The 20648-nt window shown below is 37.0% G+C and overlaps 1 protein-coding gene across 4 annotated transcripts in view; it reads left to right on the top strand.

The window, feature by feature from the left end:
- Positions 1 to 5599: 5599 nt before the first annotated feature.
- Positions 5600 to 20648, top strand: part of PHF20L1 (PHD finger protein 20 like 1) — a 126569-nt gene continuing 111520 nt past the window's right edge. For 3 of the 4 annotated variants that reach the window (XM_043985484.1, XM_043985472.1, XM_043985494.1), the window contains exons 1-2: positions 5600 to 5905; positions 8330 to 8445. In XM_043985484.1, the coding sequence (XP_043841419.1) occupies positions 8363 to 8445 (83 nt within the window). In that variant the 5' untranslated portion in view covers positions 5600 to 5905; positions 8330 to 8362. Of the gene's footprint in view, positions 5906 to 8325; positions 8446 to 20648 lie in introns of all 4 variants that reach the window. The other variant, XM_043985478.1, reaches the window with a different exon arrangement.

Here is a 20648-nt window from a genome sequence, read left to right as displayed (position 1 = left end):
ATCTCATTATCTAAGATACTTAGTAGCTGTGTGACCTTGGGCAAGTCACTTAACCTCAATTGCCTTAAACATCTGGGGCCATCTCCACTTGTCCTGATATATATTTTGCCACTGGACCCAGACAGCTCTGGAGGAAAGAGTGAGGTTCATGACTTTGCACATCTTCCCTCATTTAAATGCAATTCGGTGCAAGTCATGACATCACACTGATGTCATGTTCCTCTTTGAGAATGAAGGACAAACAATAACAATCTACTTCTAAAATTATATCTAGCCTTAACTTGTGACTCTAGGCCCAGTACTGTGTCCACTGCTTCAAACAGTTGCCTCAGTAAAAATATTAGGATGTTAGATCATTGTTAGAAGTCACATGAAATGCATCCTTGGTCCAACTGCAATAGCATATAGTAGCACAGAGATTATATGTACTTCAATATATAACCACATGATTTTGATTTCTTCTACTAGACTGCTCTATTTTGAAAGCATTTTGCTTTGAAGAGCTTGAAGATCAAAAGTATTTGGGAAGACATCTATTTAAAATATTCTTAAGATTTTGAGGATAAATTTTGTTGTTGTTGTTGTTGTTTTGCAGGGCAATGAGGGTTAAGTGACTTGCCCAGGGTCACACAGCTAGTAATGGTTAAGTGTCTGAGGCGGGATAAATCCTCCTGAATCCAGGGTGGGTGCCTTATCTACTATGCCTAGCTGCCCCTGAGAGTTAATTTTATATCAAAACAATTGTGGGTAAAAGTTTAGTCTGTGATAATGGTCTGGTTTTAGAACAATTTATTGGTTAAATTCTCTAGAATATTTTGAGATGTCTGTATTTGTAGAATGGGAACTTGTCATTTGTCAGTCCATGAAAGAGTGAGCATCTGTTGTATAATTCTAGTTGGGTAATAATGTCTTGCTAGAGAGTTACTATTATTAAACATTATTGTTATTATTAGCTAAAGAAAGCAGGATTGTTCTGTTCTATTATGCATTTGTCAAAATACATCTAGTGTTTTGTGTTCAGCTCTGAGTGCCCCATTTTGGGAAGCATATTGACAAGCTGGAAAGCATTATCCAGAGGAAAGACTGTGGCTCTGAAAAACCTCATGATTGTTCCATTAGAGGTCTGGATGAAGAAACTGTGCATGTTAAGCCTGGAAAAGAGAAGAGTTGGACTAGATTGTAGGAAGATAGTTTGTCTTTAAATGTATGAAGAGTTATTTTGTGGAAGAAGAAAAAGACTTTGTGTGTGTTTTCCCAGTCAGAATAACTAAGTGTAACAGATCTAAATTTCAGAGGATCAAATTTTTAGCACAATGTAAGAAAAAACTGTTCTGGTCAAAAACTTCCCCTCCCCGGATTGATATTTTTGCGATAGTAAATTAAGCCATCTTTTGTCTTAATTCTTACCTAATCCATAGTCATTGAATGGGCCTTGCCTCAGACAAACTGAGTCCTGGGAAAGACCTTAATTTAGAAAGACCAAGGTCATCCACTGCATCTCAGGCCATCACTAGTCTTCTTGACTTTTGTGTTGCTACTGAGCTTCAATGACTGGAAGAGATAGTGAGGCTGAAGACTTGGCACAGCTCTGCCCTACTTTAATCCAATTCATGAGCTAGTCAAGAACACCCTAGTGATGTCATTCATCCTCTTCAAGAATGAAGGACAGGGGCAGTTAGGTGGCGCAGTGGATAGAGCATGGGCCCTGGAGTCAGGAGTACCTGAGTTCAAATCTGGCCTCAGACACTTAACACTAGCTGTGTGACCCTGGGCAAGTCACTTGCCTCACTAAAGAAAAAAAAAAGAATGAAGGACAAACGATAACAACTAGGGAGACTGAGCCAGCAATAAACAATGCATCCACCAGTGAGCCAAGAGAGTTCAAAGTTAGCATACAGAATGGATAGGTAGCTTCACAGAGTGTGACCTCTTTGGGAAACAAACACATGTGGTTATGAACTCTACAAAGTCAGTCTCTCTAGGATGGCAGCAGAGAGCTATGGCCTATAGGAATTTCATGAGGATTCAACAAATCAAGTAAAGGACATCAGGAGCTATGAGTTTAGAGTTGGGTCACATGTATTTTCTCAGCTAAGCCCATTCTATCCAGGGACCTCTTATATGTAGGAGTGAGCAGAATTGGGGTGGAGGGGGAGGTATTTCTGTAACAATTATGATGTGGTTATTTAGTAAATCTCCCTTTATAAAATCTGATATCAACTGGTTAATCAATATTGGGGAGCATACCATATGGGAGTTCAAGATAGTACTAGACTCTCTCTTCCAGACCCTCACAGTAACTCCAAAACCCTGAGAGGAATAGTAATTAGCCATTCCCTAGAGACCTAATATGCCATTCAATTGAGAGTTGGGGAAAGTCACCCTGGAGGGGTTGCTAGACAAAACAAAGTTTGATGAAAAGGAAAGGTTAGTCTGAAGTTTGGAAAATAGATCCAAGTTCTTTCTCTAATATATACTGGCTGCATGATCATGGGCAAACTACTTAATATTTCAGTGACTGGCAACTTTCTAATATTATAAATTACAAAGTAGTTGTTGATCTGAATTAATGGAAAGAGATTTCACGTGAGGGAGTTCTCAACACTAATGCAGTCATAAAACTGGTCTCCAACCCTTGAAAAGGAACATTAAACAATTAACGTGAAACCTAAGTATATTGAACAAAATTTCCTAATTATTATTTACACTTCACTTAAATTTTTTTTTTTTGGTGGGGCAATGAGGGTTAAGTGACTTGCCCAGGGTCACACAGCTAGTAAGTGTCAAGTGTCTGAGGCCGGATCTGAATTCAGGTCCTCCTGAATCCAGGGCCGGTGCTTTATCCACTGCACCATCTAGCTGCTCCCTCAATTAAATAATTTTAATCATAACAATTTTTTTTTTTTTTAGTGAGGCAATTGGAGTTAAACGACTTGCCCAGGGTCACACAGCTAGTAAGTGTCTGAGGCCGGATTTGAACTCAGGTACTCCTGAATCCAGGGCCAGTGCTCTATCCATTGTGCCATCTAGCTGCCCCTAATCATAACAATTTGTCAGTCACTTTCCCTAAGTCCTATCAATATTCTTTGCCCATTTTCATTCACTTTTCTCAGTATATAGTTATAGTTAGTAATTACTCCATTATTCTGGTTCTGGTTTTATTGCTATTGTTTTATTTTGCTTTGTATTATCTCAGAAAGTCTCTACAGATATTTTTGCAGTTATCTTTGCTTTATAGCTTCCATGCCATCACTGTAGCACAATTTATTTAACCATTTGACGGGTTGATTCTACACCATATCTTTTCTCATTCCCCCAATTGCCAGTGCCTTCCTCTCCTAAAATATCTTGTTATTAATCTATTGATACTCATTTTTATGTCACTGTGGCCAGCCAATGGAACATGTGTGGGGTTAAACCTGGGAACAGGCTCAGTCTTGCATAGAAAATACAAAAGTATTCAATGTAAGCTTTTACTTCCTCTACACAAAAATGCTTACATTAACAAAAAACTCACAAGTATACATTGACAGAAAAGTAGTAGCAATTTATAACTACTATTACACTCCCCTGAAAGGATGATACTTAAAACATCCAAACCCGAAGCATTTTGCAGGACTGAAGAATTGACGTTTCACTTTTGCTTCAGCTCTGTACTGTCTCTCTTAGTGTCCATGTCTATTTTTTGGCAAGCCAGACCAGATATTTGGTTCCTCTTCTTTTTGGCAGTTATCTTCTCTTCTAAGATGTGCTGAAGGGGTACCTTTCATAATGCAGATAGCAAATAAAGGAGGAATTCAGGAACTCCTGAATACTCCAAGCCTATAAACATCCATTTTAGGATTACTGCTCAGACATCTGTGTTCAGGGAAAGAAATAAAAAGCTGAAGAGGGTATGAGAGCTTTGATATTCAGGCTTAAGCTCACCTAGGCCAGTATTGAGTGCTGGGTGTCATGTGCAAGCAATTGCTACTTCAGCTGGAAAATTTAAGCACTTTTTTTTGGGGGGGGCAGGGCAATGAGGGTTAAGTGACTTGCCTAGGGTCACACAGCTAGTAAGTGTCAAGTCTCTGAGGCCGGATTTGAACTCAGGTCCTCCTGAATCCAGGGCCAGTGCTCTATCCACTGTGCCACCTAGCTGCCCCCAAATTTAACCACTTTAATCCTCAAGTTCAATCCTCACCCACTCTCTAAGTCCAGGGAGAAATTCAAAGGGTTCTAAAATAATCAGTTATAGGAAGAGACTTCTAGAGGACACAGGCATTCCCTTTCAGTACTACTGAGTAGGCAGCTCTTCCTTGTTCAGTGTACTGTAATGTCCATGGGAGGAACCAAGGGACCATTTAGGGTTTGCTGCATTACCTCAAAGGACCAAGTCCTTCAGCACTAAGCACATAGGGCCCTAGAGGCAGTCAATGTGCAAGCACAGAATTTCATGGAAAGTGCTCCATCAGAATATATGTGTCACTGGAAGTAGCCAAGGCCCAGGCCTATTTCCATACTTGCTCCATGGGATGTCCACAGTCACATCTGTACATGTTATATTCTGTAAGAAATGTCAGCAGTCCTGCAGAAATCTTTATGCTTGGATGTTTTAAGAATCAGACTTCCAGGAGAATATAATAGTAGTCATAAAATTGATGCTGCCTGTCTTGTCAGTGCACATTTGTGAACTTTTTGTGTGTTCTTTTGTGTAGACAAACTCAAAAAACTGTACTAAATGTTTGCATTTCCAATACCTAGCATAGTGTCTGACACATAGTTAGCATCTGATAAATGTTTATTAATTCTTAATTTACCCTAAGTATTTTCCCTTTTTGGGGGAGCCTCAGTCCTACCTACCTAGCATACACAGTATCCTAAATTTGGAGGATGGTATATCCTTCTGAGGGTCTTGGGAGAGGATGAGAGTTGTCTTGACCATTTATGGTCTTGGGTATGTCTTTTTTTCCTCCATTGGGTGACATAAAGCCAGTCCTACTGTAGCTTATATCTACTTAACCTTGAGTGGTTGTTGTGGGAAGCTCTTAACGCTTCTGTAGAGACTTGGGAGCCATATTCGGCGACCTCGGGATAGTGTTAGTCAAATTCACCTTCAAGGACTCTTAGTAAGCAATCTTGCATTCAGGCCTAGGTCCAAGATAAAAATCCTACCAGATCACATGGGGAGAGGGCTCAAAATGGGGGGAGGGGATCCTGAGGAGGTGGCTCCTAAACTGAGCCTAGAGAGGGGGACTCCAAAATTAAAGCCAGTGTTTCAGTTCTGGGATCCCAATGTTACACTAACACGGCCGTGGTTAAGATCGACAAGGGCTCATATATAAACATGATGAGCGTTCCTGCCCCCCTCCACCCCCCCAAAACAACTTTTTAACTGAGTTTTTCCTCCTTTGCCCTACCCCTCCCAACCGCCAAAGTGACAACTGTCAACGCTCCGCTCCCTAGGAAATGCCCTCCCCCCACCCCAAAGACTGTAAACCAACTGCTGAAAGTCACCCTCCTCCCCAGACGCCCTGCGCTAATGTCCCTAGCGCTCCACCCCGCCTGGCGTCACGTGACCGGGTCCGGACTAGCTTCCGGCGCGGCGCACGCAGGTGACATCACGCGGGCCCGTCGTCGTCGCTTCAGGGTTGGCCTCCCTGCTGAGGGAGGGAGGGAGGCGGCGGCTGAGGCAGGAGGCGGAGGCGGCTGTGGGCGATGTGGGGCTTTGAAGGAGACTGAGCCTCTTCTCCTCCTCCCCCACACATCAGACACCGGCGCTGTGGACACAGGCTCGCCCTGGTTCCTCGCCCCCGGGGCCGAGGCGGAGACCCGGGCAGGCTGTCCTGCTTGGGCTCGGGCCCCGGCGCCGGCGCCGGCCAGGCCCAATCGCTGGGAACGGAGCGGAGCTGAGGAGGCCGAGTCGGTAAGAGGAGGGAGCGGCGGGGCCTGGCCGGGGCTCAGGCCGGGACGGCCCCCGGCGCCGGGTGTCTGTCTGTCTCTCCCTCCCTCCTCTGATCTTCTTCCCTCTACCTCCTCCGTCTCGCCTAGTAACTCTCCGCCCCCTTTGTCCAGACTCAGCCGCTCCCTCCTTTCCCTTCCTCCCTCCCTCCTTTACCCCCTGCTGAGGTCCCAGGGAATGTCAAACCTGGCAGCCTTGACTCTGCTTTTTCTCTGCCCTTTCTTCTTGCCTCTTCCCCCCCTCCCCAACTTTAGCTGTCATCCGTTATACCTCGATTCCTCATCCGTCATGTTACCTTTCCCCCCTGACTTCTTTTCCGTCTTGTTTTTCTTGTCCTTTTCTTTCTGTTCTGACCATTCTCTCTCGCCTATCCCCTTGTCTTCCTCCCCTCCCCCAGCCTTCCTTGACTCTCCTCTTGGCTTTTTTCCCTTTACTCCCACAGTTTTCCTTACCTTCCATTCTTCCTTACCGCCTCCCTTTCTTTCTTTCCTTATTTATTTTTTTTATCCCCTCCTTCTCGTTTGTCTCCCTTCCCACCCAGTCTTGCTTTACCCTCTTCCAGTCTTGTTTGTTTGCTTTCTCCTCTCCCACCCTCTTCCTTAGTCCCCCATTTTCCTTTCCTCCCTCCTCCCCCTTCATTGCGGGTCAATCCTCTTCACTCGCTTCACGGCCTCCCCCCCTTCCCTCTTGTATTCGCCCTTGCGGGGTCCAACACTTTTATTCCCCTCTTAAAGTGAGTCTCCTTTGCACTGTTCCCTACCCAATATTCTTTGAGGATTTAATCCCTTCTTTAGGCTCCTTTTGTGGTGCACTCGTAATCAATTTCCTTTCTCCCCCATTGGTTTGTGTGTAATTATTTGTAGCTACAGCCTCAGTTTCTCATGACATCTTCCTAGTTTCTCCTATCCCTAAATATCTCCATAGAGTAGCTGAGTTTTATTACACACCAGTATGGTCTTCATCTTGTTGTGACCTTTGAAAAACTTAGCTTATTAGTATTTGCTGACTGTTTGTTTATACGTCATGTGCACCCTGTGAGGAACCTGACAAAAGAGAAAAATTATATAATTATGTATCCACTTCAACTTTTTAGGTGTTGTCACAAATGTAGCCACTTCAGCATATACTCCCTCGAGTCTACTTTCGATTTTTTTTTCATTTTCCTAATAATGTGTTTACCTTTAATTTCTTTTTTTTTTTTTAAAGTATCCTTGTCTTTAAAACCTTCCTTCCACTTTCCTCCAATTTAGACTCTCCGGTTTTGAATTTTGAGTATTTAATGTGACTTTACATATTATTACCACATATATGGTTATTTTCCTTTTTACCTATTGAAGGAAAAGGTGAGAATGATAGCTTATAGATTCTTCCTCATTTTGTGAACTCTTTCCAAAAGAGGTACAAACAACTTTTATTTATCCAAAAGGCAGTAGAACAGTTATTGATAATTCAAAATAATTTGAAAATTGAATATATCTGTTTTTTGATTTTCTTTTTCTTTTTTTTTTTTTGGCTCTAGCATCAGGTTAACTTTCTAATTGCATTTTGCTTAGGCTGCTATAATTAGTTTATATATCCCTGAGCACATCCTCTAAAGGGAAGAGGTGGCAACAAGGAAGCAAGATTTAAAATGAATAATCCACATGTAGGTAATCAAAAGCAGTCTGTTATTTTGTAGAGTTTTCTTGATCTTAATGATACAAACTTTTTTATTACCAGAGTGCTAATTCTTATATTGATATATAACATACACAACTATTCACAAGGTTAAAAGTTAAGCAATTTCCATTGTTTGCTTCTGATATGAATTGATTACGAATGTAATCAGTGAGGCCCATTTAACTCTCATCTCAAGTTTTAAAATTAAAATCTTTCCATTATCTGTCATTTGCCACTTAAATGGTGGTTAATATGAAACCTTGACTCAAAATTCTTAAAATTTTTATTGAGGTACCTGCCTGTAATTTAGATCTGCACATTGTTTAACCAGATTCTGTTAAATTTAGATTTGATGTCTTTTGCATGGGTTAAAACCTTTTCAGGGATCACTATAAAATGTTTGGATTTTTTATGACTAATGAACTTTATTTAAGATTTCAAGTGGTTCATTTATTTCTTAGCAAATTCTATTGACATATCTCTTCATCTTTCAAATCAAAATTAGAATATATTTTATAAACTTGAGCAATATTTATTCTATGTACTTTTCCTTCATCACTCTTTGGACTGTAAATTCAACAAATCTATAAAAGTATCTTAAAATTTCCTCTAAATTGAAAAACGCTCTATCAGAATTTGTAGTTTTATTTTAAAAATACTCTATTTGAATATTTTTCTTTATTTTCCCTTGTCATGTTTGAATCTAACAATTTTTTTCTCTTGAGGTAGTGAAAAGAGAAAACTGAAGGACAGACTCTCAAGATGAGCAAAAAGCCCCCAAATCGTCCTGGAATCACTTTTGAGATTGGTGCTCGTTTGGAGGCACTGGACTACTTACAAAAATGGTATGAAAAACATAGACTTTGTCCACCTCAGAGTATTTGTAACATGCAGTTTTGTGTCTTAACTAATTCTGCCCCAATCATTATTTTTATTTTAAAAACATGTGAGCCTTTATTTTTTTTCTTTAAAATAAAAAGTTTAGGTTTAAGATTTTAATATATTTTATTTTTTAACATTAAGCTATTTAATAAAACCTGTTAGTTATCTGTGGCATGGAAATAAACACATAGGATATAAGGGATTTAGAACATGTTAAACATATCAACCTTGTGGGGCTTTGTCTCTAAAGCTTGCCTTTTCAAGTTTTTATTATATCCAGTTATAAAGATATAATTTGCTTTCCTTTCATATATTTTAAATGTGCAGTTACAGTATATTATCTGAGGGTTTTCAGCTATATACAACACATTAATGGTCAATATTATACTTTTCCAAAGGAATCACATATTTAAAATTTGTTCCTAATTTTATTTTCCTGAATGAACATAATTCACCTCCTACAGCAGTATGTCCACTTGACCAGTGGATTTGGATTTTACCTTTAGATTATCAGGAGTTAAATAATATTTTTACATTATTTAAAAACTTTGTGATTCTTTGTATCCTCTGCCTCCTTTTTTTTTTTTTTTTTGCCATTCTGCCATTCTTATTGCAGAAAGAGGAAAGGGATGAACAGGATTGAATGGCATTTTTTATTTTTCTTCTTTTTCTTTGTTTTGTTTTGTTTTGGGCTTTTTTTGGTAGGGCAATGAGGGTTAAGTGACTTGCCCAGGGTCACACAGCTAGTGTCAAGTGTCTGAGGCCAGATTTGAACTCAGGTCTTCCTGAATCCAGGACCAGTGCTTTATCCACTGAGCCACCTAGCTGTTCCAATTTTTCTTCTTTTTAATCAGTTGTTTTGGCTAAATAATTTCATCATTAAATGTCCAGCCTACTTGTGTTACATTTCTCTGATACCTAGCTAGGTTGGTCCTTGGAAAACATCTTGAGTCGATTGCCAGGATCATACCTGAAGCTTTTCCATCGTGGTAAAACTTGCTAGATGTTATGCTCTACTGAGCATAGCTTTTGAGAACCCAGGGTTCCCTCCAGAACATCATGACACACTTGAACAAGTGTTTATGAAAGACTACAAGAAAGAATGAAGTTGCAGCTAAATGGAAGGGTGATTCATAGGTACTCCTTGAAAAGGCAAAGAAAGAAAGAAATAGTTTTTTGCATATGACATGAGGTTTATTTAGAGACCCCCCCCCCCCGAGAGATTTAACTAAAACATATTGAAACAATAACTTCAGGAAAGCAGCTGTATATTAAATACACCCACAAAAATAATCAACATCCTTTCTCTATAGTACAAAAAAATTCTATGGAAAGAGAAAAAAATTCTATTTAAAATAACTATAGAATGCATAAAATAGCTGCTAGTCCACTTAACCATGACACATAGGAATTCTATGTATACAATCACAAAGTGCTCTAGAAATAATGGAAGACTTAAATCATGAGAGAGACATTGTTCATAATTGGACAATGCTAAAATAATAGAAATGACAATGCTACCTAAATTAATTTTACAGATTTTACTGTCATACAAAGCAGACCACACTCCAAAGGATTACTATCTAGAACTCAACAAAATAATGACAAAATTCATTGGAACAACTGTTAAGAATATCAAGAAAAATTATTTTTTTAAAAGTGAGAAGGAAGGAAAACTAATACCAATAGATCTCACACTGTAGTACAAGCAGTAATCACCAAACTGTTCAGTACTGGTTAAAAAATAGTGGGACAAATATGGAACATGATATAGAAACAGTTGAACTTAGTATTGTAGTGTTCAGTAAATCTAATGGCACCAACTGATGAGATGAGAACTCACTTTTTGACAAAAGCTCCTGGGAAAGTTGGAAAACAGCCCTAGTAGAAATCAGATTTAGACAGAAATCTCACACCTTTTATCACGAGCTCCAAATAAATGAATAATCTAGATCAGTTGTGTCCAACTAAAATAAAAATGGAAGCCACCACTCCAGATATAAGGATCTCGGTGGGTCACATGCATTGACTTTGTTTTGAAATATATTATCTTTGTTTTGTTGTGTTGTATCTATGTTGTTAAATATTCCCCAGTTACATTTTAATCTGGTTCAGGCCATGCTCGACAGTTTTGTGGGCCACAAGTGGTCTGTAAGTCATGTATTTGGCACCTCTGATCTAGAAATTATAAAAGTTTATAATCATAGATAAATTAGAGGAGAAGGGAAAGATCTTTTTTCACAACTCTGGATAAAGTGGACGATTTTGATTACATGAAATTGAATTAGGGAAACAGTAAACTGCGAAAAAATCTTAAAAAAAATTTTTCTGTTAAAGATTTGACATTCTGTTTTCTTTTGTTTTTTTGTTTTGTTTTTGTGAGGCAATTGGGGTTGTGACTTGCCCAGGGTCACACAGCTAGTAAGTGTTAAGTGTCTGAGGCCGGATTTGAACTCAGGTCCTCCTGACTCCAGGGCTGGTGCTCTATCCACTGCGCCACTTAGCTGCCCCAAGATTTGACATTCTGAATAGATAAGAAAGTGATACTAATATAGAGGAACAAGAGCCATTCCCCAGTAGATAAAGGGTCTATGAATAGGCAGTTCTGAATTAATGAGAAACACCCAGATGAGAAAAAAATGCTCCAGATAACCTAATAATATATTTTCAGATTAAAAGAACTATGATATTCTACCTCACCCTCACCATATTGGCAAAGACAACTTAAATGGCAATTGTTGGAGTTAGCAGGACTATGAGAGGGCAAATATACTAATGTTCTGTTGATGGAGCTATGAATTGTTCCTAGATGTTCTGGAAAGCAATTTGGAATTATATTCTAAAAGTCGCTAAATAATACTTTTTATCTTTTGCGGGGCATTGAGGGTTAAGTGACTAGCTCAGGGTCACAAGCCAGTAAGTGTCACGTGTCTGAGGCCAAATTTGAACTCAGGTCCTCCTGAATCCAAGGCTGGTACTTTATCCACTGTGCCACCTAGCTGCCCTGTAAATTGTACTCTTTGACCCAATAATAACACTATTAGGTGATCTTGCTAGGTAAAAGGATATGCACAAAAGTTCTCCCTAGAAAGATCATATGTACAAAAAATTTAAAGAACTTTTTTTGTAGTAAAAAGTTAGACACTGAGTGGGTGCCTGTAAAAACAGGAATAGCTGAACAAATTACGCTATATGAAAAAAATGGAATATTATTGTACTGTAAGAAATGAAGGGTGAAAAATTCCAAGAAACCTGGGAGGATATATATGAACTGATATAGAGTGAAGTGAGCAGAATCCAGAGAACAGTTTACATAATTATTACAATACTGGAAAGAAAACAGCTTTGAAAAACTTAAAACATGGATCATTGCAAAATGATCATTCAGTACTCTAGGAAGGCTGAAGATGGAGTGTCCCATACCTCTTTATATAGATATGATGGACAAAATAGGACATGGGTTTTCAGATACGAGTAGTGTGTGAATTTGTTTGCTGGACTATACTTGCTTATTATAGGGGAAGCTTTTAATTTTGGGAGGTAAGCAGAGAATTGTGAATGGGGTGAGAGAATAGTGACAATGCTAGAAAAAGAAAGAAGTCAGAAGAGGATATAGACAAATTGGGAAGTTTCAATATTATGTTAAATTTAAGATATACTTTAAAAAAAGACATAGGTAAAAGTCATAGTTTCAGTCCTTTTTTTTTCCTGTTCTTTATTTATGAAAAATTACTGTTGAAACTTATGAACTTCAGGTTCATAATTGAAAAAGACAGTTTACTCCAAAAAGGTACAGAAAGGAGTTAGTTGCATTGGTTATAACATATGCCTGAAGGCAACAAGAAATATTTCTTCATAGGACATTTGGTCACCTCATACTATAGTGCTTCAAGTCTTAGTAAAATGAGTTTGTGCACTGACATTTATTGAAAAAGATGAAAAGGTCAAGAAATTCTACAAAGACATCAATAAGACCTTCCAAATTAAATCATATACTTCAGGTGGGGATGGTGAAAAATGTATCTGAAGGTATGGGTTAGGAAGAAGTAATGAGAGAAGACAGTTACTTATAGACTTCACAGCAGAAGGGTCACACATTTATATCATGAATCCTTCAAAAAAGTTAATATTAGTATGTCAAGCACCAAATCACACACACAAAATATTTTAATAGTATAAGAAAACTCATTTGTATGGGAGTCATCCCTGAATCACCTGTGTGTAGTTAGACCACTAACTTATTGGAACAAAGATCAGAATTACTAAAAAACAAAAAACTGGAAGAGTAATAACAGCAATATGGGATACAGTTGGCACCACTCAATCCTGAACTTTTAAAATGAATGATTGATAATGAAAAATGGGTAATGGACAGCAGAACTAACATCACCGCTGATAATTAAATATACACTTTTAACTGATAATAAATTAGTTATCATAACAGTACCCAGAAGAGCTTAAAAAGTACCTTAGCAGTTATTACCAAGCAAGAGAACGGTGGCACAAGGCAGCACCAGTGTAGCATATAAACTTGTTTATAAAATTTTACTCAGAAGGTATACAGAAGAATATGAGCAGTACACCTCATGAAGCAGAGAGAATCATTTGATTCTCTCTTTAAACCACATTATACTAAGCTTGGTTAATCAGCGAAGCAAGTCATGCCAAAGACATTTTCTGATGCCACTGTGTCTCCATGTTTGGTTATCAAAGGGTTTCCCAGGAAAAAAATTAACCAAATGGAGAAGAGTAAGAAAGAACCCTGGAAAAGATGTGCAAAGGGTTCTTGGACTTTTCATCATCCAAGCCAGTAGAAGCACCACACTTAGACTCTAACATCATAGTCCCCCTATGTGCTTACACAAGTGGTAGAAATGGCATTGAAGTAAATAAATATGGGAAACGTCCCTGGATTGGACAAAATAGACAGTGAAGAAATCCCTACTGGAGGTGATAGACACAATTGTGTGTGTGGGTACTGAAGGATCTATTCACAAGGTATCTAAGTTAGGGGTATGTCCCAAAGATATAGCAAAATAATCTCAGATCTTACCAATGAAAAAAGATGACTAAAAGAACATCAACTACTAACCTATCTACCTCTTTTCCCACATATATAAAATCTTTGATATTCATCTATACATGTATTAAGGGTGATCTTAGTGAAAATATATAAATAGTGAACTGCAAGGGTTTTGCAGAAGATATTCTACAAGGGACTACATGTTTACTTTCAGGTGATTGAAAGATGTAGAAAATGTAAGATTCCATTGTGCTTATTGTTAGTCAATTATGAAAAAAGCTTTAGATTTTGTAGTGCAAAATAGTTAAAGATTACTTTCCAATAAATTATCTCCCTTACATCCAAATTTTGAAGGTTCCTTGAATGAATAATGTTATGATCAGAATAATTTTGTTTTACCACCCTCTGATCATAAAACAAGGAGCCAAGTGTTCACCATTATGATGTAGGGGAGCTGGTTAGAGACCATGTTAGAGAGGGATTCCTTGTGGATGATGAGGTTCTCCAGATGCTTCTTTTTAATAGATGACATTGTGCTGATTGCATGAAGCCCTGTAACATTGCATGGCTTCCTGAAAACACCTTTAATCGTTCAAAAGAATTTGACCACATCTTATTCACAGGAAAGACCAAATTAGTGAAGAATGTTTGTTTCCCAAATCATGACATGCATTTGGGTAGACTACCTAGAAATCTTGACAATTTTTTATGTGTGTGTACAGATAGTATGACTGGAGAAGTAGTTGAGTCCAGAATTAAATAAGAATGGGCTGGGTTGTCTTCAGTAAATTGTGGAGCTCCTTTAATGATCCCAAGTTCTCCTCAAAACACAAAGAGCCACATTTTAAATACCAATATTGTACCAGTTTTGTATGACTTTAAGACCAGAATACTATAGTTTTTTTTAACAGTTAGAAATGAGTATCACAGGGGGGCAGCTAGATGGCGCAGTGGTTAAAGCACTGGCCCTGGATTCAAGAGTACCTGAGTTCAAGTCCGGCCTCAGACACTTGGGACACTTGCTAGCTGTGTGACCCTGGGCAAGTCACTTAACCCCCATTGCCCCACAAACCAAACCAAAACAAAACAAAACAAAAAAAGAAAGAAATGAGTATCACACAAACCAATAGAGAGGTTCATATGAGTGTGCAGGTTATAATGTATAACCAATTAGGAACAGAAGAACAGGATTAAAAAAATGTTGTCAAGGAAATTTTTAGGTAGTAAAAGAATATGGGCTAGTCACATAGTGAATATGAGGGATGGTGGGTAGACAGCCCAAGTGCTCCATTGTTATCTTCATGATGTCATAAGAAAGCAAGGAAGACCACCAGTGTGTTACATAGATCACTGTATGGTGAACTCATGGGAGAATATGGATGACAGTCACATAGGACAGGGTGGTATAGATGGTTTGTGATTTGTGTCACTGAAGTCAATATCCAAATCAGTGATATTTGAGATTCATTTGGATATTTGAATAAACGTGAAGATAAAATAGGTGCCTTGTCCATTTTTTTTAGTGAGGCAATTGGGGTTAAGTGACTTGCCCAGGGTCACACAGCTAGTAAGTATTAAGTGTCTGAGGCTGGATTTGAACTCAGGTACTCCTGACTCCAGGGCCGGAGCTTTATCCACTGCGCCACCTAGCTGCCCCATGCCTTGTCCATTGCTGCAATAGAGCTTAACACACAGGAGTAGTTGTACTCTTGAGGAAAAAGAAATTTAGTGTTGCTAGTGCTTCATTTGGAACCTCATTTTTTGACAGCTTATCTATGGTTATCTTTTTTTCTTTTTCGTTAACTGCTGCCTTAGTTAGCATTCAGGATATGCACTATTAATGATTACTTAAATGTGGTTAATTATGTAACATTGGAGCTTTTGTTAATTTTTTTTCCTGGGAAACCCTTTGATAACCAAACATGTAGACACAGTTGCATCAGGAAATGTTGGAAAGAGGATAAACCTTGCATCAGTCTTAGAACTGCCATATTCCTTGGAGAAATGGGTTTTAGGGAGCTGTTGATCAGGGAGAATAGGAAAAAATAGCTATGTCTGAGTCAGTGGCTTGTATTATCTATTTATTGTTTTGTTTGAAGTTAATTCAAAGTCTGTAAGTACTCCCGTAGCTAAACATAAGTACAGAAACATGCTTGAGCCAAATGAAAATGATGTTTAGGTTATTTGGTCTTTTATATGGTCCATGTTTCAGTTTCCCTTTACTAATGCAATTGATGAAACTTGGATTGTACTGTGAAAGATGACGTATCCCTTGAAGTGCCATTTTATTGTTGATATTTGATAATAGGAATTACCCTGTTTTAGTTTAGTCAATAATTGGCCATCGTTGATATCTCTGTTGTTCAAGAGAGTATCTTTTTTACCGTAGGAGGAATTATTATATGTGATAGAAGGGAAATCTATACATATAATATAAGAATACTTTAGATTATACTACTTACATGATATATTTGATATCTGTCAAATTGTTCAGACTATATTAGTGTTCAGAATTTAAGGAATATTTCTTCTTTAATAATGTTTACACAGAGCTTCAAGATGTACAAAGCATTTTCTTTACAACAGTACTGCCAGGTAGGTAGCACAAGTATTATAATTTGTTTTATAGATGAAAGAACTCAGGTTCTAAACAATTAGGCCTGAAACAGGGGTCTCCTAACTTCTGAGTCCATTGATTTTTCTACTATACAATGCTACCTACCACTTGTAAAAAGTGAAATGAAGTGATTCTGATTAGTGTTATCCTCCTAATCCCCAGAGGAAAGATTTACCACTCATTCAACACTATGGCAAAGTTGCAAATTACTTAGCAACTTAATTAGCTTCTAGTCTTGGGAGAACAAACAGTGTTATTTATATGTTTTTTTCCAGTACTGTTTATATCATTAATTTTGCATTAGTGTATATTCACTTTTGGTACCCAAATGTTTACTGAATAAACAGTAAAAAATTGTTTTATGTTTTATGTTGAAAAGGATTTTAAAAAGCATATTAAAACCAAACTCTGAAGTCAATAGCTATTTTAAGTTACATTTTGTATTTAATGGGCTAAGGGTGAAAAAAGTCTGACTAAATGCAAAATATTTTATATTCTTTTCAGGAAATGGAATTTTTAGTAGATTTTGTGTAGGATCACTAAGATTTGTGCCCTTAATGAAGTTTTGGTTTAAATATTTTACCTGAATATAAATAAAGCTATGTCAAAATAGTAATAACTAAGAATATTACATTGAAAACCTATTGTTTTAGGTTTTTTTTGTTTTTTGGGGTTTTTTTGGTGAGGCAATTGGGGTTAAGTGACTTGCCCAGGGTCATACAGCTAGTAAGTGTTAAGTGTCTGAGGCCGGATTTGAACTCAGATCCTCCTGACTCCAGGGCCGGTGCTCTATCCACTGCGCCACCTAGCTGCCCCGTTTTAGTTTTTTAATGATCATTTTGTCCAGTCTAGGCTTGAGTTAGGTAGGGAAGTGGCACAGTGAATCGAGCCCTGGCCCTGTGGTCAAGATGACTTAAGTTCTCACCTCAGACACTAATTGTGTGACCCTTTGTGGCAAGTCACTTAACCCTAATTGCCTTAAAGCATCCAGGGTCATCTCTAGTCATCCTAAAATAAATCTTGCCACTGGACCCAGGTGGCTGTGGAGGAGAGGGTGAGCTTGGTGACTTTGCACAGCCCTTCCTCACTTAAATCCAATTTACTGCAAGCCATGACATCACCTCCTGATGTCAAGGTCCTCTTCCAGAATGAAGGATGAATAACAACAACAACAGGTTTGAGTTGGCTAAAGTAACCTTTCCAGAATTGGAAGAGACTTAATATAAATAGTTTGTTAGTTACTGTTAGCAACAACTTTAGTCAGCATAGTATTATATATATAATATAATATATGATATAAAAGTATACACACATACACATATATAAAACTTTTTGGATAGATTTTATGCTTTATTTTTATAACATCTCTGAAAGCATAGACATCTCTTTTTAAAAAATAGAGTTCCATATTTAATCATTCAATTGCAGTCAAGGCAATACTTTTCTTGATGTGGATTTGTTACTTTACACCAGCGATTTCAAATAAAATAATTTGGGCACAGAAAGCACTTAATAGATGTTTGCTGTATTGAATAAAATAGTTTTTATGCTTGAGTGATAGTAAAGTCAAGTAATTAACATTCTATGTGTTCATTTTCTTTATTTTTGTTACATGCTGTGTTTCACTTGATATTACAAATTGTTATTGGAGATAGTTGCTTCACATATTTGAACCCTGAGGCATTTTGCCATTCTTTAAGTAGCAACAAAAGTTAGATTACCTAAATGTCTTGAAATAATTATTTTTCCCAGTATTTAGTTTTTTATATATGTATTCAACACTATTCTAGGTATTGGGGATACAGAAGTATATGATCCATCTCTTCAAGGTATTTATATTTTAGTTGAGGGGAGACAATTCCAGTTTGTATTAAGAAAATTTAATTATTTCTAGGTACATTTTTCATATGGTCTTCCTGAAAAAAAGAGCTGCAAAATTCCCCAATGATTATATTACTGAAGGTCCTAGTACTGCTCATCTGTAGAAGGTTTTATGATTGTAAAGAAGGAAAATGTTCTCTATAAATAAGGTAAACTTTAAGTTCAAAGGGCAGAATTTTTCAAGTTCGTAAGCTTTTAATTTTAGGGTCGATTTGATTTAAGTCAAATCTTTTGAGATACCAAGTAGAAAGACTTGACTAAATTATATTTTTTTTTACCTTGTTCCTTAATCTGACTTTACTATATATTCTCCACAACTCAGAAAGAGATGTTAGCTTCTAGAAGCTAGATTTTAAATTTTAAACAGTGATTTATTTGCCTTTAACATTTTGAGCCATTTTATAGCTAAATCTGACATTTTATTGTGACTATAACAATTTATTAAAGATAATTAAAGCAGATACTTGTGAAATAGTTGGGAGGTAATTCAGCTTCAGTTTGAAGAGTTAATCTTGGATGATTAAGGAGCTTCTCCACTGACTAAACAGTAAACTTTGATGCCTCTTGAATAGAGTATTTTATTTTGTATTTCCTAAATCCATAAATTTATTCTAAAAATATCTGGCTTGAAATCTTTTATCAATCTGCGTAAAGATTTTATTAATTTCATATGTTAAATACTTATTTAATAGGAATAAATTATATGCATAAACATATCTATATATATATCACCCATCTTTTACCTTGGTTGTCACCTTTACTGCCACTCATTAAAAAGTGTAAAAAGAGAATCAGGAAAAATAATTTGTATTAGGACACAACAAAGAATTCTCATGCATTTGTTAGAAAATGGAAATCTGGAAGCCCTCATTTAGAATGGGAGAAATACTAAATTTCTGGTCTCAAATTGAACTTGTTTGCCCTGATAAAGCATATTTGTCAATATATAGAATTGAATTAAATAACATATAAGGTCCCTTTGATTCAACCTTTGATTACAACCTTTTTCAACCTTTGATTCTGTAATTCTTTGATTAAGTAAGATAACAATGTGATGAAAAAGAATCTCAAGACAGAAACCCATAAAATTTTTTTTGAGTTGAAAAATAATTCAGCATGTTATTGTTTTTAGTGATAGCTTGTGTACTCTATACTATGTAGGGTAATTCCATGGTTCTATCTAACTTTCAGATAAAGAAAATAGTTATGTTAGATCTTTAGTGGTGATTTAAATTCTGATGTGTCCTTATTTTAATCACAATATTCCTTATTCTAAGCAAATGTATGATTTAAAAACTTCACAAGTGGACTTTAGAAAGTATCTTACATGAAATTCATACAATTTATATTTTTTCTACTTTTGCCTGAATATTTCCATGTAATTTCCTGCTGGTTCTAAACAGAATGAAAAAGATGTAAAGCTGGCAGATGTTTTTGAACATCACCAATTAGACATTTTTGGTAGAGTAGTCTAAATTTTGAACAGGCAAATGCTATTTCTACATATTTGGAGTTTTTGAACTGATAATGAAGCATTTGCAAATGTGCATTTTGAAAGATTTACTAGCATTGGAATGAAAGTTATTTGGAGATTGCAGAAATGTAGGCTGAGTAGGAATAAGGAAAACCTTCTTTAAGTAATGAAAGTATCAATCACTTGATCAATAAGTATTTAGTAAGTATTTTTTTATATGCCAGGCACTGTCAAACCTAAAGACATATGCAGAGGAGGAAGAAAGAAGAAAATGATAGGGAATAGAAATAATTTATACAGGTATTTGATGCTTATTCTGTCCTCAAATCATCTGTTATACATAATAAATGATTGACAAATGAACGTATAATGGGAACACTAGAAGAGATAGGAAAAACAGGAGTGAGTTACATAAAGAAGAAAAGAAAAACTAGAAATACCTATGGGCAGGAATAATGCAATGATGCTGGTGACTTTAACTTTATGGAATAGTTTATCTATTCTTGGCTTATGCAAGATTCTCAATAGGTTGGAATTTCAGGCTTTTCCAGTAATTCTTCTACTAGAAATAACTTGGAAGTTGGACTTAATGATTTTAAAACAAACACCCCCCCCTTTTTTTCTTTTAAATAATCTTTGAAGGTCCTGAATTATCTTACTGCCTGTATTTGCCCAGTGCCAAATTGAAAAACTTCTCTCACTGATCTATGTAAGTTTTAAAATAATTAAAGTGAAGTTTGGTGGATACAGTTAGAAAGATACTTCTAGAGTTGTTGTTATATGTCCTTCATTCTTGAAGAGGACCATGACATCAGGAGGTGATGTCATGACTTGCAGTGAATTGGATTTAAGTGAGGCAGTGCTATGCAAAGTCACCAGCCTCGCTCTTTCCTCCAGAGCCATCTGGGTCCATTGGCAAGATATACATCAGGATATTTGGAGATGGCCCTGGATATTTGAGGCAATCGGGGTTAAGTGACTTACTTGCCCAGGGTTACACAACTAGTAACTGTCAAGTGTCTGAGACTAGATTTGAACTCAGCTCCTTCTTTGCCAGTGAGTAAGAGGGAAAAAAATGAGGATTATCTAAGTCTTTGAATATATTCTGCCCTTAAAGTATAACCTGAGATATACTCAAACACATGTATACACATAGACAAATACTTAAACC

This window comes from Dromiciops gliroides, chromosome 1, assembly GCF_019393635.1.
Source record: "Dromiciops gliroides isolate mDroGli1 chromosome 1, mDroGli1.pri, whole genome shotgun sequence".
In the NCBI taxonomy this organism is placed as follows: Eukaryota; Metazoa; Chordata; class Mammalia; order Microbiotheria; family Microbiotheriidae; genus Dromiciops; species Dromiciops gliroides.
This window is presented reverse-complemented; position numbering and strand designations above follow the sequence as displayed.